The following is a 26683-nucleotide window of genomic DNA, read 5'->3' as shown; positions in this document are numbered from 1 at the left end:
CCGCCCTCACTTACCATCTTCATTTTCGTTTCCTGCATTTCAGTTTCGCAAGCAAAAAACGAAACCTCCAAGCCCTGAAATTGTCTCCGTTTTCGGACTTTTAAGGTAGCCTCTGAAAATACTTTTACGACAACCCCCCCTCAAAAAAAAAAAGAACCTCGATTAGCAAGAACAGTAAATAAAAAGCTATTTTGCACATTTTGTTATGTCAAACAATATTTTTTAATATATACTACTTATCACGAAGGGTGGAGTTTTTTCCAATTTAGACAATTATTTTTGTTTGTTTTATTCAGATACAAAACACTCCGTTGCTGCTTTCCATACATTAAGTTCACGATGTCGAAATTATGATTTTTAATTTCAATCAGCTTTATGTATGTTATTTGAAAGTACCCCTCTGAGAAATCCGACTGTACTGGGCACAGTTTAGCTAGTCCACCTTAAGAGCTTGTGTAGTGACATCAGAGAGAGGCAGTAAGATAAATAGAGGTGGCTGACTCACCCCTGTAGCACAAATGGAGTACCAGACAGAGAGAATGGAGGTGTATTCCATCCCCTGTAAAAAACTTGATGACTATATTGATAGGAACCTTATTCCCAGCGAGGTGTTTAAAGATAACGTCTGTGATGCTGTCAACAGAATTTGTACTTTCCTGAAAGAAAATTGTAAGCTTGAGGATGCCAGCGTGATGAAAACAATAAAGGTGAGCTTTGCTTGATCTAACTATTTATTTATTCATTCATTCATTTATTTATTTATTTAGTCCAATACAAATTGAAAATTAAAGAGAATAAAAACAGTAGTACAGCGATCCCCCGGTTATTGCGTTCCCGACCATTGCGAACAGGCTAATTTGCGATTTTTCAACCCGGAAGTCAAAACACCATCTGCGCATGCGTGCCCTTTTTTTCTAGGGCACGCATGCGTAGATGGCGCCGGGCAGATCAGCTGCTGGGCGGCTTCCCTGGGTCTTCCCCCTCTTGCTGGCGGGAGGGCGAAGCCCCCCCAGCAACCGCTCGCCCGCCGTTCGCCCGGCCACCCGCCCTTCGCCCGCCCTTCGCCCGGCCACCCGCCCTTCGCCCGCTGTTCGCCGCCCGCCCTTCGCCCTTCGCCCGGGAAGTTCGCCAGGAGTCAGCGGAGAAGCCGCGCGCCTGTTTTAAAACGATCGGAGCCGGCCTGGGGGGGCTTTCCAGCAACCCCCGAGCCCCCAACCCGGGCTCGGGGGTTGCTGGAAAGCCCCCCCAGGCCGGCTCCGATCGTTTTAAAACAGGTGCGCCGCTTCTCCGCTGACTCCTAAAGCGGGGAAGTTCGCCAGGAGTCAGCGGAGAAGCGGCGCGCCTGTTTTAAAACGATCGGAGCCAGCCTGGGGGGGCTTTCCAGCAACCCCCGAGCCCCCAACCCGGGTTAGAGGTCCGGGGGGTGCTGGCAAGCCCCCCATGCCGGCGGCGACGTTTTAAAACAGCCGTGCCGCCCCCAATCTTCGGCTCCTCGCTAGCGCTGCGGAAGTAAAAACACCATCTGCACATGCGCAGATGGTGTTTTTACTTCCGCAGCGCTACTTCGCGAAAACCCGCTCGTTGCGGGGGGTCCTGGAACGGAACCCTCGCAATGATGGGGGGATCACTGTAGTAGTAGTAAATATCAGGGAAAAGATAGAAGAAAAGATATGAGAATAGAATACGTCAATGAAGAGTAGAGAAAAGGATTAGTGATGGGTGAACCGAACTCGCACAATTCGGGTTCGTATTGAATTTTGCGGTGTTCGGTATGCCCAAACATGAACACAATTTTTTTTGAAACTTTGGGCAACGTTCAGGGTTGCATTCGGCGTTCGGAGCTTTGACGTCACCAGCAGGTTGCTAAGGATACCAAGGTGATCATTTCCTGGATTCCTTTTTCGTAAAAATATATATTTTTATTTTTATGTGAAAGGAGCGCCCTTTGCTTGCAGCGCCGCTGCGGGCGTCCTTTTTCTCGTAAAAATAACAATGTTTATTTTTACGTGAAGACCTCCCTTTCAAGGAGCTGGGCAATCCCTCCCATGGAGAGATTCCGGGGGTGGAGCTTTGATGTCACCAGCAGGTTGCTAAGGATGCCAAGTTGATCACTTCCTGGATTCCATGGAATCCAGGAAGTGATCACCTTGGTGTCCTTAGCAACCTGCCAGTGATGTGAAAGCTCCGCCCTTGGAATCTCTTCTTGGGAGGGATTCCCCATTCGAGTTTGGGTTCTGCCGAATTTTGCGTAAAGTTCGTCCGAACTTGCCGAACCTGAACACCATTGGGTTTTCCCATCACTAGAAAGGATATATGAATGAGAGAAAAGATATTTTAGATTCTAATTATTAGATTTGTCATTATATATTGTTTTATCACTGTTGTGAGCTGCCCCGAGTCTGTGGAGAGGGATGGCATACAAATCTAATAAATAATAATAATATATAAAATATAGGAGAAACAATTGGACAGGGGACAGAAGGCACACTAGTGCACTTATGCTTGCCCCTTACTGACCTCTAAGGAATCTGGTGAGGTCTAAGGGAAAAATGTTGGGGGTTGGGGATTGACACCACGGAATCAGGTAATGAGTTCCACGCTTCGATAACTCGATTGCTCAAGCCATATTTTTTACAGTCAAGTTTGGAGCGGTTGATATTAAGTTTGAACCTGTTGCATGCTCTTGTGTTATTGTGGTTGAAGCTGAAGTAGTCATTGACAGGCAGGATGTTGCAGCATATGATCTTGTGGGCAATACTTAGATCATGTTTAAGGCATCGTAGTTCTAGGCTTTCTAGGCCCAGGATTGTAAGTCTAGTTTCGTAGGGTATTCTGTTTCGAGTGGTGGAGTGAAGGGCTCTTCTGGTGAAGTATCGTTGGACATTTTAATCTTTAATATTAATTGATTATTTTTTAATTAAATTATTGGGTGTTTTTTTAATGATGGGTAATTGGGGTGATTATAATATGTATGGAGTGAATGATTGGGATGGGTGGGGTTACAATATGGATGAGATGAATGGGAGCGATGTAAGCAATATATTTGGCCTACCTGGCGCTGGAGAGGCAGGAGGGGGGAGGGCACCTATCTCTGGGGTGGCAGAGGATCAGGATATACCGATGTTGCTGGGGAGAGGCAGATATGGCAGGAACCATGGAGCGAGCCGTTCCAGGGGAAGGAGGGATTGCTTCTTAATAACGATCCCTTGTTCTGGGTCCGTGAGCTCAACCCAGAATACTGGTGACGAGTGTAATTCTGGCCCTGGACTCAGGTTGCTGCTACTTAATGCCAGGTCAGTGGTAAATAAAGCTCTCCTCATCCGGGATTTAATGTTTTTCGCTGATAAAATCGCTCGGATCCAAGCAGACCTTGACTCCAATTGTAAAACAGAGTCGACTGACAACGAGTCAGTCGAGGTGACTGGGGCTAAACGTCTTTGTCCATCTGTCTGGGGGGAGTTTGACTTGGTGACACCTGATGAAGTGGAAAAGGCCATTGGAGCTGTGAGTTCCCCCACCTGTCTACTGGATCCATGTCCCTCTTGGTTGGTTTCAGACAGTCGAGAGGTAACACGGAGCTGGGCCCAGGAGATTGTCAATGCCTCCTTGGGGAGGGGATCCTTTCCGGCTCCTTATAAGGAGGCACTTGTGCACCCCCTCCTCAAGAAGCCTTCCCTGGACCCAGTCGTGCTCAATAACTACCGTCCAGTCTCCAACCTTCCCTTTCTGGGGAAGGTTGTTGAGAAGGTGGTGGCGCTTCAACTCCAGCGGTCCTTGGAAGAAGCTGATTATCTAGGTCCTCAACAGTCTGGAATCAGGCCCGGCTACTGCTTTGGTCGCGCTGATGGATGATCTCTGGTGGGCCCGGGACAGGGGCTTGTCCTCTGTCCTGGTGCTTCTTGACCTCTCAGCGGCTTTCAATACCATCGACCATGGTATCCTTCTGCACCGGCTGGAGGGGTTGGGAGTGGGAGGCACTGTTCTTCAGTGGTTCTCCTCCTACCTCTCCGGTTGGTCGCAGTCGGTGTTAGTGGGGGGTCAGAGGTCAACCTCTAGGTCTCTCCCTTGTGGGGTGCCTCAGGGGTCAGTCCTCTCCCCCTTGCTATTTAATATCTACATGAAACCGCTGGGTGAGATCATCCAAGGGCATGGGGTGAGGTATCATCAATATGCCGATGATACCCAGTTATACATCTCCACCCCATGTCCAGTCAACGAAGCAGTGGAAGTGATGTGCCAGTGCCTGAAGGCTGTTGGGGCCTGGATGGGTGTCAACAAACTCAAACTCAACCCAGACAAGACGGAGTGGCTGTGGGTCTTGCCTCCCAAAGACAATTCCATTTGTCCATCCATCACCCTGGGGGGAGAATCATTGACCCCCTCAGAGAGGGTTCGCAACTTGGGCGTCCTCCTCAATCCACAGCTCACATTAGAGAAACATCTTTCAGCTGTGGCAAGGGGGGCATTCGTCCAGGTTCGCCTGGTGCACCAGTTGCGACCCTATTTGGACCGGGAGTCACTGCTCACAGTCATTCATGCCCTCATCACCTCGAGGTTCGACTACTGTAACGCTCTCTACATGGGGCTACCTTTGAAAAGTGTTCGAAAACTTCAGATCGTGCAGAATGCAGCTGCGAGAGAAATCATGGGCTTTCCCAAATATGCCCATGTTACACCAACACTCCGCAGTCTGCATTGGTTGCCGATCAGTTTCCGGTCAAAATTCAAAGGGTTGGTTATGACCTATAAAGCCCTTCATGGCACCAGACCAGATTATCTCAGGGACCGCCTTCTGCTGCACGAATCCCAGCAACCAGTTAGGTCCCACAGAATGGGTCTTCTCCGGGTCCCGTCAACTAAACAATGTCGCTTGGCGGGACCCAGGAGAAGAGTCTTCTCTGTGGCGGCCCCAGCCCTCTGGAACCAACTCCCCCCAGAGATTAGAAGTGCCCCCACCCTCCTTGCCTTTCATAAGCTGCTTAAAACCCACCTCTGCCGCCAGGCTTGGGGGAATTGAGATACTTTCCCCCTAGGCCTTTACAATTTTATATATGATATGTCTGTATGTATGTTTGGTTTTTATAATAATGGGTTTTTAACTGTTTTTAGTATTGGATTATTATTATATGTTGTTTTATTATTGCTGTTAGCTGCCCCGAGTCTCCAGAGAGGGGGCGGCATACAGATCCAATTAATAATAATAATAATAATAATAATAATAATAATAATAATAATAAAAAATAATTTGCTTTTTAAAATTTTATTTATTTTATAGGCTGGCTCTACAGGAAAAGGAACAACTCTGGATATGAGTTCTGATGTGGATCTGGTTATCTTCTTCAGCTGCTTCTCCAGCTTCCAGGATCAACAAGAGAAGCGTGAACATGTGATCGAGGAAATTGAAAAGAATTTGAACAAGTTTATGAAGACGATGGCTTTCAAAGTTGACATCTCCCCACTGAGGCAGAAGGGAACACGCTCACTCCAACTCCAAATCCAGGCAAAAAAGAAGAAGGAAATGGTAGAAGTGGACCTCCTCCCAGCATATGATATTTTAGGTAGGAAACCTAGTCATACACGCTTTCTTATTAATTTTAATATAGCACAGAAACCTATAGAGCAGTGATGGTGAACCTATGGCACAGATGCCACAGGTGGCACAAGGAGCCATATCTGCTGGCACATGAGCTGTTGCTTTAGCTCAGTTCCAGTGTCCATGTGTGTGCCGGCCAGATGATTTTTGGCTTACACAAAGGCTCCGGGAGGGTGTTTTTGGCTTCCAGAGAGCCTCCGGGTAGATGAGGGAGGGCATTTTTACCCTCGCCCAGCTCCAGGGAAATCTTTGGAGCCTGGGGAGAGCAAAACACGAGCGTACTGGGCTCACCAGAAGTTGGGAAACAGGCCATTTCCATCCTCTAGAGGGCTTCCTCTGGGGTAGGGGAAGCTGTTTTTGCCCTCCCCAGACAATGAATTATAGGTGTGGGCACTCATGTATGCGCGCTAGCACGCATACACGCTCTTTCAGCACCCAAGGAAGAAAAGGTTCGACATCACTGCTATACAGAGTCAAACATGGGTTCTTATCAGGGGTGAAATTAAAAATTTTTCCCTACCGGTTCTGTGGGCTTGGCTTGATGGTACTGTTCCCCATAAGCTGCGCACACCTGCGAGCGCGCACCCCAAAATGCCCCCCACGCACCCTTTTCCAAGGGCGTGCATGGCGCCACAGCCGCCCCCCGTGCCTCTGGTCCCCTCGCGCCCCTGGCTTCTCGCTGCTGCCCCCTGCCTGCCCACCCAATCCACCTCTTTCTCCTCTGCTTCCCGCCTTGGGGCGCGGCTCCTCCTGCATCGAGAACGCCCGCCCTGCCGCTCTCACAGTCCCTTCGCCGAGAGCGCTTTCGCCCCGGGCTCTCAGCAAGGGGGCTGCAGGAGAGGCGGGGCAGGCGTTCTCACAGCGGAGGCTGGTGAAGGTGATTTTCAATGTCGGGCGTGTGGGTGCGCACGCTCCCCACCCCCCTGTCAGCCCGCTCGGCACATTCAAAATAAGAAAAACCTTCACCGGCGAAGGTTTTTCTTACTTTGAATGTTCCGGGTGGGCTGAAAGGGGGATAGGGAGCGCGCGCGCCCGCACACCCAACATTGAAAATCACCTTCACCGGCCTCCGCTGTGAGAAGAACTGAGAGAGAATGAGAGAGAGTGAGAGCCACAGAGCAAGATAGAGAGAAAGTGAGAAAGAGAGAGAGAGAGAAAGAGGGGGGAGAGAAAGAGATAGCAAAAGAGAGAGAACAAGATAGAAAGAAAGCAAGAGAAAGAGAGAGACAGAGAGAGAGAGAAAGGAAACAAGAGAGAAAGTGAGAAAAAGAGAGAGAGCAAGAGGGGGAGAGAGAGAGAAAGAGAGAGGAAGGAAGAGAGTGAGAGAGAGGAAGAAAGCAAGAGAGAGAGAGACAGAAAGCAAGAGAGAGAAGAGTGGAAGGAAGAGAGAGAGAGAGAAATGATAGAAAAAGGGGGAGAAGAAAAGAGAAATGATAAAATGATTGAGGCAGAGAATGAAAGGAAAGAAAGAGAAACAGAGAGAAGTGACTCTTGATTTAAAGCATATGGTAAAAGCACTTAAATAATAACAGAGAAAAAAACCCCCAGCCCTCACCTGTTTTTATTAATAGTTATGTTTTTGGTTTTGCTAGTTGTTTTAGTTTTAATAGTAATGGATTTTGGGTTTTTTAATTATTAATTTCTTTTAATACAAAAGAAGGGTTTTTTCTTATTTATTTATTTATTTGTTTATTATTTATTTATTTCTATGCCGCCCAGCCCCAAGGGGAAAATAAATAAACAAACAAACAAATAAATAAATAAATAAATAAATAAATATCCCCATGCATCAAGAGTCCCTTACAATGGAGATTTATGCTTATTACTCATAGTCAGGCAACAACAATGGTGTTTACATGGGACTGTCTAGGAAACTTACAATTTTAACTGGTCCAAAATGTAGTGAATTTATTACTAATAATAGGTTTTTCAGTGTTTGAGAAATGCTGAGATGACTCCCTAGGTGACAAATATGCTTCCAAGCCTAATTCAAGATCCTGTTTTTAAAGCTGTACGTGTTTTTGCCTTATGTTTCTGCTGCATCATCTGTCCCAGGTAGTATCAACCTCTCCTAACTAGGTGAAATATAGAGGGTATTTCTTGGATGTTTCTTGCCTTCATGCCTTCTTGGTAGCAGTCCAAACATTTGAAATACTTCTCTCCCCCCATCCCCACCCCAAGAAAGAGGAAGCTCCACTTTACTAGAAAGCAGGGAGACCAACTTGAATATTCAGAAAAATATTATACAAACAAAATTAACGGAAGAATTCCTTCAGTTCTTGAAAGAGAGACAATATTAAGAAGCAGCTCTGGATCCCTAGGTTATAAGAGAGAATGATAGAAACATAGAAACATAGAAGTCTGACGGCAGAAAAAGACCTCATGGTCCATCTAGTCTGCCCTTATACTATTGATGGTAGCTTTTATTGATGGTAGCTTTTACTTTTCATCCCCCAAAGTCACCTTGTGTGAAGTAGATCTCTCCATATAAATTTGAACATAAATAAATGTTGATAGATTTGTTAGAGAGAGAGAGAGAGAGAGAGAGAGAAAGAGAGAGAGAGAGAGAGAGAGAGGCATGATTGGGCTTGCAAGATTTTGTTATGATAGCCTATTTCAATTAAATGTAATATTGGAATCTGTTTTGTAAACTGGCCTTTTTCGAAGGGTTGACATCAGTCTTCCAAATCTCATTGTGCTTCAGGGTTGAATCATCCAAAGCAGAGGTCTCTCCAGCCTTGGCAACTTTAAGCCTAATGGACTTCAACTCCGCAGAATTCCCCAGCCCAACAATTCTGGGAGTTGAAGTCCACCAGGCTTAAAGTTGCCAAGGTTGGAGAGTCCTGATCCAGAGTAAAGAGATGGCAATGGACATAACAGTTGTTGATGCCCTTACAAATGTACAATAGGATAATAGAGCAAGCTATCATGTAAAAATCTTGTGATGGTTTGTTTTGGTTCCTCTCCTATCCTAGGTCAGATAACTTATACATATATCCCACCTAAGGAGGTCTATATCAAACTGATTGAAGCCAACGGAAAGCCAGGGGAGTTCAATACTTCCTTCACAGAGCTGCAGAGGAATTTTGTGAAACGTTGCCCAGCAAAGCTGAAGAATCTGCTACGTCTGGTCAAGCACTGGTACAAAGAAATCAAGAAGGTGAGCTGTTATGAGGTTGGTGTGGTGGGTGGGGAGACTGGAAAAGTAACAGCAGGAAACAACCAACCAATGTTCTTTTGCACGTTAAATTATTTAAGTGGTTTTTTAAAATAATTATTTGATGGTAGGTTTTATTTTTCATCCCCCAAAGTCACCTTGTGTGAAATAGATCTCTCCATATAAATGTTGATAGATTTGTTACATATTTCATAAACAACTGCTCAGTCCAGGCTTCAAAAAAAAATCTGAGAAGAAGAGAATCAAAGTATTCAAAGTATCTTCAGTGAACTTACTAACAAATGAGAGCTGGGGGTTCCCACTACAGTTTCCAAGATTCCATACTTCTGGCGATTGCATTCCGGGATCAAGTCAAGAAGTGTAAACATGTGATCAAAGAAATGGAAAAGAATTTGAATAGATGTTCTGTACTGAAGTCTCCATGACCTTTGCTGCCTCAATCACACCTGCAAAACTGGCCTTGACATTGTTCAACTTCTGTTCAAACAGGAATGTGATGTGGTTGCAGGGGTGACATCCAGCAGGTTCTGGAGAACCGGTAGCAGAAATTTTGAATAATTCAGAGAACCAGCAAATGCCATCTCTGGCTGGCCCCAGAGTGGGGCAGAGAATGGAGATTTTGCAGTATCCTTTCCCTGTCACACCCACCAAGCCACACTATGCCCACAAAACCACGCCAACAGAACTGGTAGGTAAAAAAAAAATGGATTTCACCACTGTGTGATTTTCCCAGTCATTTCTTTGACATCCTATTCCTTTGCCCAACTTTTCTGGCCTGGCACTAATTAAGCCTTAGCCCCACAATAATGGTAAGTATCAGGTCTTATTGTGGTCCTCCATTTGTCTTCCCCAAAAGGGAAGTCAAGAATCAATACTAGTTTCTCCTATTCCCTATATCAGTGATGGTGAACCTTTTTTTTCCTCGGGTGCTGAAAGAGCGTGCGCGTGCACTATTGTGCATGCGCGAGTGCCCACACCTATAATTCAATGCCTGGGTAGGGTAAAAGCAGCTTCCTCCCCCTGGAGGTCCTCTGGAGGCTGGAAACGGCCTGTTCCCCAACTTCTGGTGGGCCTAGGAGGTGCATGTTTCTCCCTCCCCAGGCTCCAATGTCTTCCCTGGAGCCATGGGTGGGTAAAAATGCCCTCCCCATCCCCCCAGAGGCTCTCTGGAAGCCAAAAATCAGCACGCACATACACGTTGGAGCTGAGCTAGGGCAATGGCTCACATGCCAGCAGATATGCCTCCATGTGCCACTTGCGGTACCCATGCCATAGGTTCGTCATCACTGCCCTATATCAATACTAGTTTTCTCCTGTGTCTGGATGTCCTGGAAAAATATCCATAGAGATAGATTTAAAGCCAACACACCTGACTTTGGATTCTATTTGATAGAGCCAGAATGGACCAACTTGCTGTAGTACAGTGATCCCCCGAGTTTCGCGATCTCGATCATTGCTAATCGCTATATCGCGATTTTTCCACCCGATGACGTCACTCCCTTCCTTTCTCATCTTTCTTTCTCTCTCTCTTTCTCTATCTTGCTTCTTCCTCTCTCACACTCTCTCCCTCCCTCTCTCATCTCTTTCTTTCCTTCTCTCTCTTTCTCTATCTCTCCCACTCTTGCTCTCGAGCGGCAAGCGAGCAGCCGGCGGGCGGGCAAGCGGCAAGCGAGCAGCCGGGCGGGCGGGCAAACGGGCAAGCGGCAAGCGAGCAGCCGGGCGGGCGGGCGAACGGGCAAGCGGCAAGCGAGCAGCCGGGCGGGTGGGCAAGCGGCAAGCGAGCAGCCGGGCGGGCGGGCAAACGGGCAAGCGGCAAGTGAGCAGCCGGGCGGACGGGCAAGCGGCAAGCGAGCAGCCGGGCGGGCGGGCGAACGGGCAAGCGGCAAGCGATCTTGGGGTTTCCCCTTTGCCTCGGCCGCCCAACAGCTGATCTGCTCTGCAGCGCGGCGGCAGCGAGGAGCCGAAGATGGGGTTTCCCCGTTGCCTGGGCAATGGGGAAACCTCATCTTCGGCTCCTCACTGCTGCCGCGCTGCGGAGCAGATCAGCTGTTGGGCGGTCTTCCCCGCCGCCCACACGCAAACTCCACCATCTGCGCATGTGCGGCCATGGAAAAAGGGGGCGCGCATGCGCAGATGGTGTTTTTACTTCCGCACCACTACATCCCGAAATATCGATTATCGCGAGGGGTCTTGGAACGGAACCCTCGCAATAATCGGGGGATCACTGTATTCCAAATATTGGGATAGGACCAGTTAGATTCAGGTCCAGTTATTTTTTTTTTAGCAAGACACCTTGAAAATGGGTGGGTTTCAAGCAGCAGCAGAGGAAAAATACTTCCAAACAGTAAAAAAAAAAAATCAGGAAAAAGTGCCCCCCCCCCCCCCAAAAAAAGAGATGGTGATGTGTACGGACCTGCACTGATGGAACCGGATCTATAACATCATTGTGATGTCATCAGCGGGTCGCTATCAGTTCAGGCGATCTGGTCTGAACTGGGAGGAACTCACCCTGCTTGAAAAGCATCCAGGGTGGCAAAACCGGTGCAGAAATAAATAATCCATCTACTGAAATTGGCTGATGGAAAATCAGCAGCTACAACAAGAGTGTGCAATTTGTGGAGTAAGTGAGGTCTTAAGTTCTTTGTGTACGGAACAGAGTTTTGCTAAGTTTATTGAAATTTAGTGTCAAACAACCAGCGTCAAGGCTGTTTTATGCCAAAGCTCAGGACAAGATAACTGAATGTAGTAAGTCTCCAATGGACTTAATTTTTATTTATTTGTTTGTTTGTTTGTTTGTTTGTTTGTTTGTTTGTTTGTTTGTTTATTCATTCATTCATTCATTTATTTATTTATTTATTTATTTATTTATTTATTAGATTTGTATGCCACCCCTCTCTGTAGACTCGGGGCGGCTAACAACAGTAAAAAGACAATATGAACAAATCTAATATTAAAAGTAATGTAAAAAACCCCAATTTAAGAAACCAATCATACATACAGACATACCATGCATAAATTTTATAAGCCTAGGGGGAAGGGAATATCTCAGTTCCCCCATGCCTGATGACCGAGGTGGGTTTTAAGGAGCTTACGAAAGGCAAGGAGGGTGGGAGCAAGTCTGATATCTGGGGGGAGTTGGTTCCAGAGGGTCAGGGCCACCACAGAGAAGGCTCTTCCCCTGGGTCCCGCCAAACAACATTGTTTATTCGACGGGACCCGGAGAAGGCCAACTCTGTGGGACCTAACTGGTCGCTGGGATTCGTGCGGCAGAAGATGGTCCCGGAGATATTCTGGTCCGATTCCATGAAGGGCTTTATAGGTCATAACCAACACTTTGAATTGTGACCGGAAACCGATCGGCAACCGATGCAGACTGTGGAGTGTTCGTGTGACATGGGCATATTTAAGAAGGCCCATGATAGCTCTCGCAGCTGCATTCTGCACGATGTGAAGTTTCCGAACACATTTCAAAGGTAGCCCCATGTAGAGAGTGTTACAATAGTCGAGCCTCTAGGTGATGAGGGCATGAGTGACTGTGAGCAATGACTCCCAATCCAAATAGGTGGATTAAGTGATTAGGTAAAAAAAAAAAAAAAAAAAAAAACCCTATCCATTCAGAAAGAAGAAAATGGCTTCATAATAGTATTTTTGTCTCCCAGCAATCCAGTCCATCGTCCAAATTTCCCCCCAAATTTGCCCTGGAATTGCTAACCATTTACGCTTGGGAAGAAGCAAAAGAAGGTGAGGGATTCAACACAGCACAAGGATTTTGCACAGTGATGAAGCTGATCACTCAGCACGAGGATCTCTGCCTCTATTGGGATAAATATTACACTCTTGATGATTCCAAAGTGGGGCTCCATGTGAAAGGAAAATTGAAAGAGCCACGGTAAGGATTCTACTTCTTTCTTCCTTGTTGTCTTTTCTTACATAAGCTTTCATTCAGCTGGGTTCAGTGATAATCAGGTCGTATTTCTCTTGAATTACCTGTTAAATCTTAATTTGCACAAATTTAGTTTACATATTCTGCCAATCTTCCATTTTTCTTGAATATTTTGGGGCAAGAAAAATGTACTTATTCCTCTTTGCCACTTGGAGAGAGCTGCTTTCCCACTTTCTCAAAGAAGGAGTGCAGGAAAGTTGCAGAAGAGTAAACTTTCTTCTCTTCCTACCGCTAGAGACTATGGAGTTTTTGACATAGGACTCTATAGCCGACATTCAGCAAACATAAAAATCAGTCATATTCTCAATACCATATTTAATGTAGTTACTATGTACAACAGCACATAGTACTATTTGGTTGGTATAACTTAGGGAAAGAAAGCACGTTAAAACAGCATATTGAAAAGTGGAATCTACTTGGCACACACTGCACTGGAGTAGCAGATATTTTAAGTTCTTGTAAAAATTAGTTTTTTCTGTTTCTTCTGAGAGTGTAGGTTACACTACATATTTTTGTAAAAAAGTATGCTTTTGTATTGCAGTCCTGTGATTATCGATCCAGCAGACCCAACAGCAAATGTTGCCAAAGCCAGAACGGAAGCTTGGGGTCTATTGGCCTGGGAAGCTTCTGATTGCCTGACAAAGACTTGTTGCATGAAGGATGAGCAACCAATCCCACCCTGGAATGTGCAGGTAGTGTGCATTGTCATTTTCTTTCTAACAGGCAATTTAAAAAAAAATCATAACTTCTAAGTCTTGGGATATTTCAGGTCAGTATAATGTTTACAGGTGCAATTTCTGAGCCACTGTGGCACACTGGTTAGAGTGCAATACTGTAGGCTACTTCTGCTGATCACTGACTGCCAGCAGTTTGGCAGCTCAAATTTCAGCAGGCTCAAGGTTGACTCAGCCTTCCATCCTTCCGAGGTCGGGAAAATTGAGGACCCAGATTGTTGGAGGCAATATGCTTACTCTCTGTAAACCACTTAGAGAGGGCTGTAAAAGCACCATGAAGTGACATATAAGTCTAAGTGCTATTGCTATTGTGCAAAAATTCGGAAATCTTAATAGGATTCAATGGCTTTCAGGAAATGGCTTTCTTATTGGCTTTCTCTAGTTGAACCATTGAACATTGTTTTAAACTGGATAACTACAACATATTAGAATTCTGTGTTTATTTATTTTATTTATTTTATTTATTTTATTTATTTTATTTATTTTATTTATTTATTTATTATTATTTATTTATTTTATTTTTATTTATTTATTTATTTATTTATTTATTTTTTATTTATTTATTTATTTTTTAAATTTCTTTATTTATTCATTCATTCATTCATTCATTTATTTATTTATTTATTTATTGGATTTGTGTGCTGCCCCTCTCCGTAGACTCGTTTAACTATGGTTTGTTGAATTCTGGGGACAATGATTACACATACACCCACACATTTACAAGTAGTTCAGTGTTTTGGGATCTCCGGTCTCCGAACTCCCCGCTATAACTCCGTTTTCACCAATAGATCACCGTCTCTTCTTGTTTGTAATTGTGATCTACAATCAACACTTGTCCTTTTAATCTCCATCTCCTGCTCCACTCATACTGTTAATTCTGAGTCACTCACGCTCCGCCATTAACTTCCACCTTCAACTTTCACTCGTTGTTTAGAATCTGCTCCCCTCCACACTGTTGCCGCCAGGTTCAATCAGGAGACTCACTTTTACAGCTCCCTTTCTCCAAATTTTTCTGCTACGATTCTTATGGATGCAAGATTTAGCTGTCGAGATCGACTCCGCTGGTGCTTGCCGCTTCACTCTTTCTCTGCTTCCCAGCTGTCAACTTAGCACACCATGTCTTTGGGCCGAAAGAAAACTTCACCATTTTTTCCCATCTGATCACAGGGGGTTTGTCTATCATAGGAGGGGTTTGCGCCTCACCCGCTGCTCTGAACTTTCCCCTTTATTTAGCTCTCGCCTCCAAGGAGTTGCTTTATCAAAAAAAGTGGTTTCGGAATGGAAAATCCCAAGCAGAGTCCAGCAGCTGCTAGACTTTGCACCATATCGCCATGGCGCCACCCCCAGAAGTCCCCAGAATTGACAGTTGTACCTAATACTAGACAACCTATGACCTGTTGGGCCATCCTGTGAGAGAAAGGTAGTGCAGAGTGATATAAGAGTAATAATTGTCATAATTTACCTACCAGGAGAGATAAATAGAATGAGCACAAGTAGCCGAAGCAGCAATGGCAGCGGGAGCAATTTCCAACCTCCTGCACATGTTGGAAACAATGAATGTGTGACTATGGCTGACTGGTGGAGCTGCAGCAGCCAGAACTTTGCCAACTGATCTGAAGATCTGGGAACTTTCAATTCCATAGGATTAATGGGTCCTGTGTTTCATACACATTCTGTGGATTTTAGGTGCTGCGGTTAAAAATCATTATGCTATGACGGTTAATTGAAGGTTACCAATAAAGATTACCAATAAATAAAACTAAAAGTTTTACTTATTAATAATATATAGGTATTATACATTATTGATTTATTATATGTTACTGGTAGAATAGTTATGTTCATAAATGATGTTTAATGTCTTGGTCAATTGTTTCACTTTTTCCTTTTAGCCAACCCGAGACATTAAGGTGACAGTGAAACAACAAACGGGAGAACCTGCAACTGTATTATGCAACCCTTTGGCAACTATCAATTTGATCAAGGAGCAATTTGGGAAAGAAGGGCATAACTGCAAGCTATATTTGGAGGAAACAATGCAAGAAAATACAGCCTTGCAGAATGATAAAAGATTGGCAGATTATGGCATATTCTTTAATACTACCTTCTGGCTACTTGATAATACATGTCAAATGCTGAACATTTTTGTGAAAGACCTCAATAGCAGAACCACAAGCTACACAGTGAGGTCCAATGAAACCGTCCTGGGCCTGAAAAAGATGATTGAAGCCCGCACACATGTAGCGGTAAATCAGCAACACCTGACCTATCAGGATAAAGAATTGGACAATGAAAAGACACTTGCCTATTACAAAATTAGAAGCCACGACACTGTCTACCTGCTTTTGAGGCTTAGAGGTGGGCAATGGAATGGAATGGAATAGAATAGAATAGATTAGAATCTTTAATTGTTTAGTCATTTCACCATAATAAAAATATAAAACCAATACAAATATACAAGTAGATACAAAGATATGTTCATAATAAATTGTCACCCCTACAGTTAAACCCAATCTGTCCATCCTCTTCAAAATAGTCCATCCTCTTCAAAATGGGCTTTGCATTTAATACCTAATGCTCCAGGCCAGCACTTATGAGCTACTCCTATATACTGAGAGTTGTGTTTCTCCTTAAACTGCAATGAGATTATCATACTAACTTCCATATTTTAATTCATACGATTTCCCAGTGTGGCCAGGAATTTTTAGATACAGGAGACCTGGAAACATTAGAAGTCATCAGACTGTAGAAGGCTGTTTTAAAATCTTGGCAATGTAGCATGACAAGATTAACCAGATCAATTAGCGAGTTAAAGGCATCACTCTAAGAATTCCTTTTTAAAAAGGGTTAATTGATACACAGGAAGTTAAAATTACAGGTAATCCTTGTTTAATGACCACAGTTCAGACCAGCAATTTGATTGTTAAGTGAAGGGGGTCACTAAGTGACTGTGAGGGTGTTTATGATTGTACTGTACTTTTCCATTCATTTCCAGCATGTAAAGGTCTTAAATGCAAGGATTGATTGCAAGTTTCATCACTATTTCATCACTATTCTAATCTTGAAGGGTCACTGTATGAGACGGTTGCTAAACAAGGAATATCCATATCTCTACACACACCTAAAACTGCACATAGAGTTAATGTAATTACCCAGCCCTCTTGTGAAAATTAGGGGGCATTTCAAGTAGAAGATGAATGATACTAACCTACAAAAAGAGGATTAAAACTTCTTTAAAATGCATAAGACACCAGAAAACTGGTTCTCCCACTTGGGAAATAAAGCATATAAACTATATACATTAAAAATACAACAAACAAAGAACAATTAGATGCTAAAATAAGAGAATTGGAACAAAAGCATAAAAGTAACCTAGAAATAACAAAAAAGACAACAGATCAAACAATTGCAAAATAAATAAATAGCACCTATATTTATTAGAAATGGAAGAATTGTAGAAGAAAATAAAGGTTAATTAGAAGAATGTAATTAGTTAAATTGAACATGCAAATAAAGCAGGAATATATTTTGAGTATGAACTCAGAAAATTAAATATCTATTTTTTGAAGCAGGTCCTTTTCTTTTCTTTCTTCAGATAACTTAATTCAATGAAGATTTAGTCTTAAATTTAAAGATTAAAAACATGTTTCATATAAAATAATTCAGTGCATTTTGAAACTTATTATTAATGTTATATTTAAGTAACTATAGCTTAGATGTATATTTAATTATATAAATGTTCTATTATGAAATGTTTACTTTGTTGCAGTCAGTGATTACAGTTTCCTGTTTCTATTGTATAAAGCTAATTTTTGTGATTTATATATAATTTATATTCTATAATAAAATAATTAATTTGGGGAAAAATAGCTGTGACTTCAAACAATTGTTTCTGAGCTACATCAGTATATCCCAAACCAAATTTACTTTTTACAAATGAGAAGCTAATCTCAGTTTCTTCTTATAAAACATCATTACACTTTCCCAACATAAAATTTACTAAAGTCTATCACAAATGTTTGCTGTAATTATATAAAGTCCCCCCCCCATGCTTAGGAAAATGCTAGTACAGTAATACCTCGTCTTACGAACCTAATTGGTTCCAGGGGGAGGTTCGTAAGGCGAAAAGTTCGCAAGGCGAAACATTGTTTCCCATAGGAAACAATGAAAAATGAATTAATGTGTGCAATGAAAAAAAACCCGCTGACGCCCGGCTGTTTCAATTGAAACAGGCGCTTCTCAGCGTTCTCCCAATGCCGAACCCGGAAGTTCGGCAAAATTTCAGCGTTCGGGAGGCCACCGAGAAGCCCCGGCGCCTGGCTGTCACCTTTTGAAACAGCCGGGGGGCTTCTCGGCAGCCTCCCAAACGCCAAACCCGGAAGTTCGGGTTTGGCGTTTGGGTTCAGGAGGACGCTGGGAAGCCCCCTGGCTGTTTCAAAAAGCATCAGCCGGGCGGCGGGGCTTCTCGGTGGCCTCCCAAACCCGAACTTTTGCCGAACTTCCAGGTTCGGCATTCGGGAGGTCGCCGAGAAGCCCCGCCACCCGGCTGTCACCTTTTGAAACAGCCGGGGGGGCTTCTTGGTGGTCTCCCGAATGCCAAACCCGGAAGTTCGGGTTTGGCGTTCGGGTTCAGGAGGATGCTGGGAAGCCCCCCAGCTGTTTCAAAAAGCGACAGCCGGGCGGCGGGGCTTCTCAGCGGCCTCCCGAACCCGAACTTTTGCCGAACTTCCAGGTTCGGCATTCAGGAGGCCGCCGAGAAGCCCCGCTGCCTGGCTGTCGTCTTTTGAAACAGCCGGGGGGGTTCTCGGCGGCCTCCCAAACACCGAACCTGGAAGTTTGGGTTTGGCGTTCGGGTTCAGGAGGACGCTGGGAAGCCCCCCAGCTGTTTCAAAAAGTGACAGCCGGGCGGCAGAAGCAGGTTCGTAAGATGGAAAACATTCGTAAGAAGAGGCAAAAAAATATCCGAACCCCGGGTTCGTATCTCGGGTTGTTCGTATGGCGAGGGGTTCGTATCGTGAGGTACCACTGTATTAGTTATTTGAACAGCATGTAAAATAAAGAACATTTGATCTTATCCATTTCAATTCCTCTGTGAATTTGGAAAAGAATTTTAAGCTAATAATTTCAATTGACCTACTGTGAAATACAGAGAAGTTTGTTAAGTTTTTAAGTGTCAAATTATGTAACATAATGATACTGTAGTTGTGGAACAATTCTCTCATGAAAATATAGATCATTCCGTTTTATATAACTAAATCTGAAATGACTGCAAATAACCACAAGGTGGTGGAAGAACATCTCTAAAATATTTTAAATGACTGAGGAGTGTAGTGGCCATATTTAAATTTTGGTTTTATTATGAAGCAATTTTAGTTCTAAAATAAACAACTGATACACAATAAATCACTTGAAGACTTAAAAAATTATAAAACTACATTCTGAAATATAATTCGTAGTATATTTGGGTTTTAAAAATTCAGTCTACATGGTCAATCATAACATTGTTCATTAAAAAGCATAATTTAGGGATGCTGGGCTTATGGCTGGGGAAAAAATTAATTTGATTTTCATATGAAACAAGGAAGATTTATTACTTCACAATGGGCTGCAGCATAAATAGTGGCCTCTTCAGAATCTAAACCATTTGAGAAATCCATACCAATGCAAGCAAACACAAACTGTCATTTAGCAGCCACTTGGCATGCCCTGTCCTTATTTTGATTTCTGGGGAGCTGCTATCTATCCCAATTTCACTTGGTAGCAATAGCAGTAGCCCACTCTAGTTTACAGTATCAAGATATTTGCCCCAATATAGCCATCCCAAGTCTTCGGAGAAGGGCGGCATACAAATCTAATAAATAATAATAATAATAACAATCTGGCTCCTCATTTTACTGATCTTGGGGAGATGGAAGGCTGAGTCAACGTAGAGCTGATGGGACTTGAACTGCCAAACTTCTGGCAGTCAGCAGAAGTAGCCTGCAGTACTGCATTCTAACCACTGTGCCACCTCGGCTCTCATCCTCCTGCAATTCATGGGATCCTTCAGTCCTGATACCTATTGTACATACTCCTGGTCAGTTGGAGGATGATGAAGAGCTTGAGGACTCTGATACAGATAGTGTTTATGAATTAGTGGTAGGCCCTAGATTACAGGTATTAGAACAGGTGGGAGGCCAGCCACAGGATGTTGCTATGAGTCCAGAATCTAGTGAGGAAGAAACAGACATTCGCTGGGTCAATCCTCAATTCAGAAAGGTCCAAAAACGCAAGGAACAGGTGTTAGGAAAAAGATATTAAGGGTAGGAATGGATTAAATACTGGAGTGATGTATTAGTTATGTCAGGAGGCCAGTGGGGAAGAAGGGCGGAGTTTCAATGTTGTAGTTCTAAGATGAAATGAGTTTTCAGTTGGGCTCCGGAGCGAGTAAGTTTATTCTGTGTTATATTGCAGTCATTCTTGCTGTTTTTGAATCATGCTGTAAATTCATGAATTTCAGGAGACGGGAGGAGGCATGAAGGAATGTATGTGGAATGTAATTAAGAGAGATAACGGGAGAAAAGAATGTGCCAGTCTGTATTGCATTTTAGAATACAGAAGTGAAGAGAATAAAAATGGAGTTTCTTTGTTTATGAAATATTGCATTCAGTAAGAGTTATTTTCAATAACTAAAGTTCTACCAGAAATCAGAACAGATACCTGCCTTTGAATGAGTACATTTTGGTGGGGCCATGTAAGAGCTTGGGAATGAAAGTGGTCTAGGTCTACTTAGGAATCCTCTACCTTGTCCAAAAAAAATATGTCACCTTGGCTTACCAGAAAAATGAGAGAAATAAAGTAGATTGATAGTAGAGGGCTAGAGTGTGATAGGAACTCTTGGATTGAATTTAACCAAATATACCTTGGTTAAATGCCACTCCAAAGCAAAAGATGCAGCTACAAGGGCTCCTTTTCTTAGCAACTGGGGACTAACCGAACGGCCGTTGCTAAACAGCACAGTCAAGTGACATTGTGCTTTATGACCCCATCACTTAGTGCTGTGAAAATTTTGGTCCCAATGACTGTCATCGAGGAAAGGCTACATCTTCCAAAAAAACACTGGTGATGTCACAGAGCTAGTTCTGTGGGCGCCAGTCCATGGACGCCGCCATCTTTTATTTTGTCATTTTGGGTGGGAATTTTTTTGCTTATTTTTTTTCCCCTTCTGGGCATGCACAGAAGCCGAATTTCCAACACTGCACATGCACCTACATCTTGTTTTTGGCTTTTGTGGGGGAGGGTTGAATTTTTGGCACTGCACATGTGTGCAAAGCACACATGCACCCACAAGGAGCAGCCACGTGGCATGGGAGGAAGTGAACTGGCAGCGAGGTAAGTTAGAACCCTGATTCACATTTCATTTTGTCCCTCCTTTTGCATTCTTCTCTTAATGATTCTATTCCACCATTTCTTCAATATTAGTTCTCCTGCAGCGAATTGGCCCCAGCAAGTTGGCTGTGATGACTTGACTGCGCTAAGCATACAAATCTAAATAATAAATAAATAAATAATAAGTTGCCCTGGACCCTCCTAGATGATTAATCACTGGGACTGCACCCATGATTTAAGAGAGGATTAATGACTCCTTGAGTGTGAGATGTTTTCCCACCTGTTTATATAGTAGGAGGAAGCTATGTATTTATTAAAGCCCTCCTTCAACCCAGAGCATCTTTCTAATTATCGGATAATCTTGAACATTATACTCAGGGGCTGCAATAAATCTCAACTTTACAACTACTCTCCAGGATTCGGGAACTTGTTTGCAACGGAAATTAGCAGACATAACATGACTAGGTAGGTTGCTGTCCTGCAGGCAAAATGAAAGAGAGAAAGATGTGCTGTTGAAAAACACAGAAAGTAGACCTTACACGTTTATATCAAATTTTGCGTCGATGAAAATTTGCCAGTTCTCTTCCCAGCCTGGAGATCATAGTTCCCTCTAAGCTGAGCAGTGAGCAATCGCTCACTTAAAAATCATCATCAACTCAGAGTTTTTCAAACCTGCCCAGAAGCCGAGAGGGAAAGAGTAAGAGGGAAGGAGAGAGAGAGGAAGAGAGGAAGAGAGAGAAATAGATAGAAAAAAGAGAGGAAGTAAAAGAGAAAGAAAAAGAATGGGAGTAAGGAAGAGAGAAAGAAAATAAAAATCTAGTTTGAAACTAGCTCAACTATTTAAGTGGCATTTTGATATTGATAGTGTTGCCCTGTTATGAGCTCACTGTTATAGACACACAGTACAGTATTTTATTTTGAAATTCTCTGAGGCAAAACAGGGTGGGTTTTTTATTTGTTTGTTTGTTTATTTATTTATTTGTTTGTTTGTTTGTTTGTTTATTTATTTAATATTTCTGTGGCGCCCAGTCCCAAAGGGACTGCCGCTCAGACACTATATTTTTCCGCCCACCCCCAAAAAAATTAGAGGGAACACTGCTGGAGATTGGATGATATCTTGGGAAAGTTCATCTAATAATTCAATTCTCCACTAACCAACTGGCTCTCAGTACAACTGAACATTTTCATGCCTTTCTGCTGTTTCTTCCTCATACAGCAGTGTGCTTGAGGGCCAGATGGAGGATATTTCTGCTCCAAGTCAAAGACTGCCAGATCCTGGGTTGGCATGGTGGAATCAGCTGCTGTCTAAATCTTCTTGCTGGCTCCTGGAAGTACCAGGTCTGCTTCTGGTGATATTTAGTCCAGGATGCTTTTTCCTCATCTGAGGAGAGCCCTGCAGGCCAGATCACTCACGACAAGAATAACCATACTGAAACTGGCTGTCAAAAGAAGCTGGTGTTGATCTCTAAAGTCTGAAATGGCTTAGGGTGCGATGATCTTGTCCATTTTGGACTTGTCCATTTACTTACATCAGCAGCAAAGGCCATTCTGAAGATACTGCATAAGAACCAAATTTACTGCATAGCTCCAGGGGAGAATGCTCAGAGACGAGTAAATTGTATAAGCAAAGGAATGAACATTGTTTTGAATTGTTTCATTTGAACTTTGGTGAACCCTCTAGAAAAGACCCTCTTCACTGGTTGTCCTTTGTTTTTCCTTCTAATTGCTGATTCGTTATTACATTGGGGGTGACCTTGGTACTCTCTGAATTTGGTTGTTAGTTGGTGTTTATGGATATGTTCGACTGGTCAACCACCAATCAGAAGGCATGATCTGCACGAATCCCAGCGACCAGTTAGGTCCCACAGAGTTGGCCTTCTCCGGGTCCCGTCAACTAAACAATGTCGTTTGGCGGGACCCAGGGGAAGAGCCTTCTCTGTGGCAGCCCCGACCCTTTGGAACCAACTCCCCCCAGATATCAGAGTTGCCCCCACCCTCCTTGCCTTTCGTAAAGTTCTTAAGACCCATCTCTGTCGTCAGGCATGGGGGAACTGACACATCTCCCCCGGGCCTATACAGTTTATACATGGAATGTTTGTGTGTGTGTTTGCATTTAAAAATGGGGTTTTTAGTGTTTTTTAAATTATTAGATTTGTTTTTTACATTGTTCTTGTTATTGTTGTGAGCCGCCCTGAGTCTACGGAGAGGGGCGGCATACAAATCTAATAAATAATAATAATGATGATGATGATGAAAACTCTTTAATTTCACAATATGGGGATAGACTTAGACACAATTTCAACTGGGAAACCATGAACATTCTAGACCAAGCCAAAAATGCTAGAGAATTTCTGGAAACTTGGCACTCTGACTAATTAGCCATCAAAAGACACATAGACATAAACAATGACTATATATTATTCAAAAGAGACAATCCACAAGCCAAAAAGGGAACAAAAAGATCAAAACACATCTCAACTAACCATCAATAACCAGATAATTATTGATTTATATTTGTCCATCGTTTCGAAGAGGACCTTGACATCTTGGAGGGGATGTCAAGACTTGTGTGTGAATTGGATTAAAGTGAGGGAGAGGTATGCATAGTCAGCCTCACTCTCTCTTTCCAGATTCCATCTTACTCCAATAGCAGGACAAGAGTCACGACTGTTGGAGATGATCTGGGCATAATGCTTGACCAGGGCATCTTTCATGTCCTGTCGTGCCCTTAGCATACCAGATTGCTTGCAGAGACTAGCGTCATGATTTCATCTGCTCAGTCTGCTGGAATCTGTTTTCAAGTGCTTGGGATAGACAAGTCCCTATCTCACTGAAGGTCAATGACCCAACAGCTACTCTCAAACTGGTTTGGCCAGCCTGTCGGAGCTGTTGACCAGGGTGTGGCCATTGCACATGTTACAGCTACTGTGAGCTGCAAGTGAGAGCTGAGTGACAGGTGGGGACCAAAGGTGAACAAGCGGCCATAACAACTGCCCTAAAATGAGCTGCCGTAAAAAGACACAACATGTTCCTACAACCAAAGGTGCTACCCCTTCCTGAACACCCCATGCACTCCATAGATTAACTCCAAGATTAACATCAGACAAACAATCAAGAAACAAACAGTGCTTCAATCAAGGAACTGGCTTCAATACTGACCAGAGCAAGCCACTAAAATATAAATTGAAAACAAACCCCTTACTAGCACTGATGTTGTTACCTAGTTTGTGTAATGAAATGTCTGCAAGAAAACAATTAAGCTCAGAGAGTACCAAGGAACTCTTGTTTCATTTGTTGGCCTAAAGCTGTTATGGTAAACCTATAGCATGCGCAGGGGTGGGCTGCTGCCCGGATGGGGGGAAACGTAGAGGGCTAGCAAAAATGGAGCTCCACCCCAGAGCACCCAATTTGCACTGAAAGATGTTGAAAGAAAATGCAGGGCGTCCTGCATAAGCCACGCCCACAGTGTGGTAATAAAAAGTTTGGTAGCCCTTCACTGGGCATTATCTGCCAGCATGCAACTGTTGCCGCCCCGAGTTTTCGGAGAGGGGCGGCATATAAATCCAATAAATGAAATGAATGCTCTAGTTCAGCTCCAGCATGCATGCTGGAGCCTGGGGATGGTGAAAAACAGACCTACCAGCCCACTGGAAGTTGGGAAATGTGGGGGTGAGGGGGTCACACATGCATACGCAGTGGGGCAGGGTGAGTGGGGGATTTGACGTATGGGTGTGGGCACGCACGTGTGAGCAATAGCACACATGCGCACTATTTTGGCTCCTGAGGGAAAAAAAGGTCACTGGCCTAAAGTATTCTCCTTTATCAGTATTGGATCTGGGTTGAAAATCTCAAGACAACCCCAGATAGCCACAGGTCTGGGGAACTTGTTAATGGTAGCCTAAGGTTTTGCAGCTCAAATCTGATAACGCTAATGCTGATCAATTCCAAAGAAGTGACAAAAGCAATGATATATGTTTCTCAAGGTAGATCGGAACACTAAAAAAAAAAACCCAGTGAGCAATATATATATATATATATCCCTACATTTAGGGATGAAAAAGATGGGCCATCGTAAAGATAAAGCAATTTTTGAATTATAATTCCTTATTCAAACAAGGGAGCTTTCCTGCACAGAACCATGTAGAAATTAATTCAATGGCAATTCAATTAAAATGTAAATGCAAAATGAATTAAAATAGCAGCAATAAAACATCATCTAAAATAATTATTGCAAGAAATTAAGCATGTGCCTTTTCAAAGCCTACTGTGGGAATGAAAAAAGAAGGCTCAAATCGATCTCATATGTCTCATCTCATATATCTCTTTTAAGTTCAAAGGAATGCTCACAAATGTAGGCCTTGTCTGCAGCTGCTAGTTGAGTTAGCACCCACTCTCAGTTGAGTTAGCACCCACTCTCACAATCTAGATTAAATAATAAGTAATTCAAGAATTACAAAGAGTTGCCAGGAGTTTATAAGCGCAATGTCAGTGTTCCAATTAACATTCGAGAGATAAATCAGAATCCAAACCTTGGCTTTCTTCCAAGTTCCAATTTATTAACAGGGTCATACTGGCATGAACTGTAGGTAACCGGAAACTAACTTTTCCTAAAGTTGTTTATTATTGTTGTTGTTGTTGTTGTTGTTGTTGTTGTTGTTAGATATTTGCCCGGGTGACCTACCCAGACAGGGTAAAAGTCAAAAGTTCAGATTTGTTTATTGCATGTTGATTGGTTGCCTTCTTTTGGCGCTAAAAATTTAACTTTGTAAAACTGTCCTGTTGCTGGGCTAGATTGTATAAATAGGAGAATTGTCATTGTACAGAGCTCTCAATACTCCATTGCTTCTTGACTGAATTGACTTCCTTGTCATGTTAGTGAAATAAACCTTGCTTGATTCAACCTTGCTTTGAGAGTTATTACAGTTGTTGTTGTAGTTGTTATTATTAATTAGACTTGTATGCCACCCCTTTCCAAGGACCCGGGGTGGCTCACAACATGTTCTCCATCCAGGTTAAAGTTCATCCCTTATCCCCACACCCACAAGTTCATCACATGGACCACTCTGCTTCTCCCAACATCCACAATCCTCCCATGTACTTCCAGCTGCTGCTGAACAAAAGATGATCTTGAATCTCTGGAAAGAATATTTTGTGGCTAGTATTTCCCCCTCTCGTGCAACCACTTCTTCCAAATTCCCACAATACTATTCTGCTTGTGGCAGGCCAAAGTCTCCAACTCAAAACGATGGCTTCGGCCTGACGCGCTTATGCAAGAAGAACAGAATTGGCAAGATTTAATTGCTTTGGTACACCTTTTCCCAGTGACCAGGCAACCATTAGTTATGTGTAGCTTTAGGTGCTAAATGCACTAATGTTTAGTAGAAGGATTCTGTTTTTCCAGACCTTGACAGTGACTTCTTTAATTGATGACACTTCTTTTTTCAAGTCATTCTATATCACTAGCTCTTTTTCTTGGAGGTCTTTTTTCTTTACAACAGACAGAAGTCCTTTATGGGCCATAAAGCATTCTTTCCAAATGGCAATTAAATGACCAGTGATAACTTGAGTACTACTTGCAAAGACATATGAAGAGGTTCAAATGGGATGAGTGAAAGAAGAACGTACAATATAATAGATGTTGTTTATTATTTCTTTTATATATATATCTAACTAAAGCATATTCTGTATGTTAGTAGACTATCCTCCACTTACTATTATCTTATTAAGACATAAACTTTATCAAGTTATAATAGCCTTACAACTACACTCCTATAATTTAATATAAGCTGATGTGACCTCGTGGTGGGCAAAACACATACATAACTCATGGAAACAGCACAAAACATTCCCAAAAGTTACAAAAAACAAGC

The 26683-nt window shown here is 43.1% G+C and overlaps 1 protein-coding gene across 1 annotated transcript; it reads left to right on the top strand.

Moving 5' to 3' along the window:
• Window positions 1-487: 487 nt before the first annotated feature.
• Window positions 488-16766, top strand: LOC139158493 (2'-5'-oligoadenylate synthase 1-like). Its single transcript, XM_070735808.1, has 6 exons — window positions 488-707; window positions 5276-5558; window positions 8569-8753; window positions 12431-12660; window positions 13256-13406; window positions 15338-16766. The coding sequence occupies exons 1-6, from the start codon at window positions 519-521 to the stop codon at window positions 15827-15829; spliced, it is 1530 nt and encodes a 509-aa protein (XP_070591909.1). The 5' UTR covers window positions 488-518; the 3' UTR covers window positions 15830-16766.
• The last annotated feature ends 9917 nt before the right edge of the window (window positions 16767-26683 follow it).

Source organism: Erythrolamprus reginae, chromosome 2 (genome assembly GCF_031021105.1).
Source record: "Erythrolamprus reginae isolate rEryReg1 chromosome 2, rEryReg1.hap1, whole genome shotgun sequence".
NCBI classification, from domain to species: Eukaryota; Metazoa; Chordata; class Lepidosauria; order Squamata; family Dipsadidae; genus Erythrolamprus; species Erythrolamprus reginae.
The sequence above is the reverse complement of the archived record's forward strand: the minus strand, read 5'-3'. Positions and strand labels throughout refer to the sequence as shown.

Excerpts from the sequence above, each read along its gene's own strand:
- LOC139158493 (XM_070735808.1), top strand. The coding sequence starts at position 519 with ATGGAGTACCAGACAGAGAGAATGGAGGTGTATTCCATCCCCTGTAAA. Across the intron at positions 708-5,275 it reads GCGTGATGAAAACAATAAAG|GCTGGCTCTACAGGAAAAGG; the intron begins GTGAGCTTTGCT and ends TTTATTTTATAG. Across the intron at positions 5,559-8,568 it reads CCCAGCATATGATATTTTAG|GTCAGATAACTTATACATAT; the intron begins GTAGGAAACCTA and ends CTCCTATCCTAG.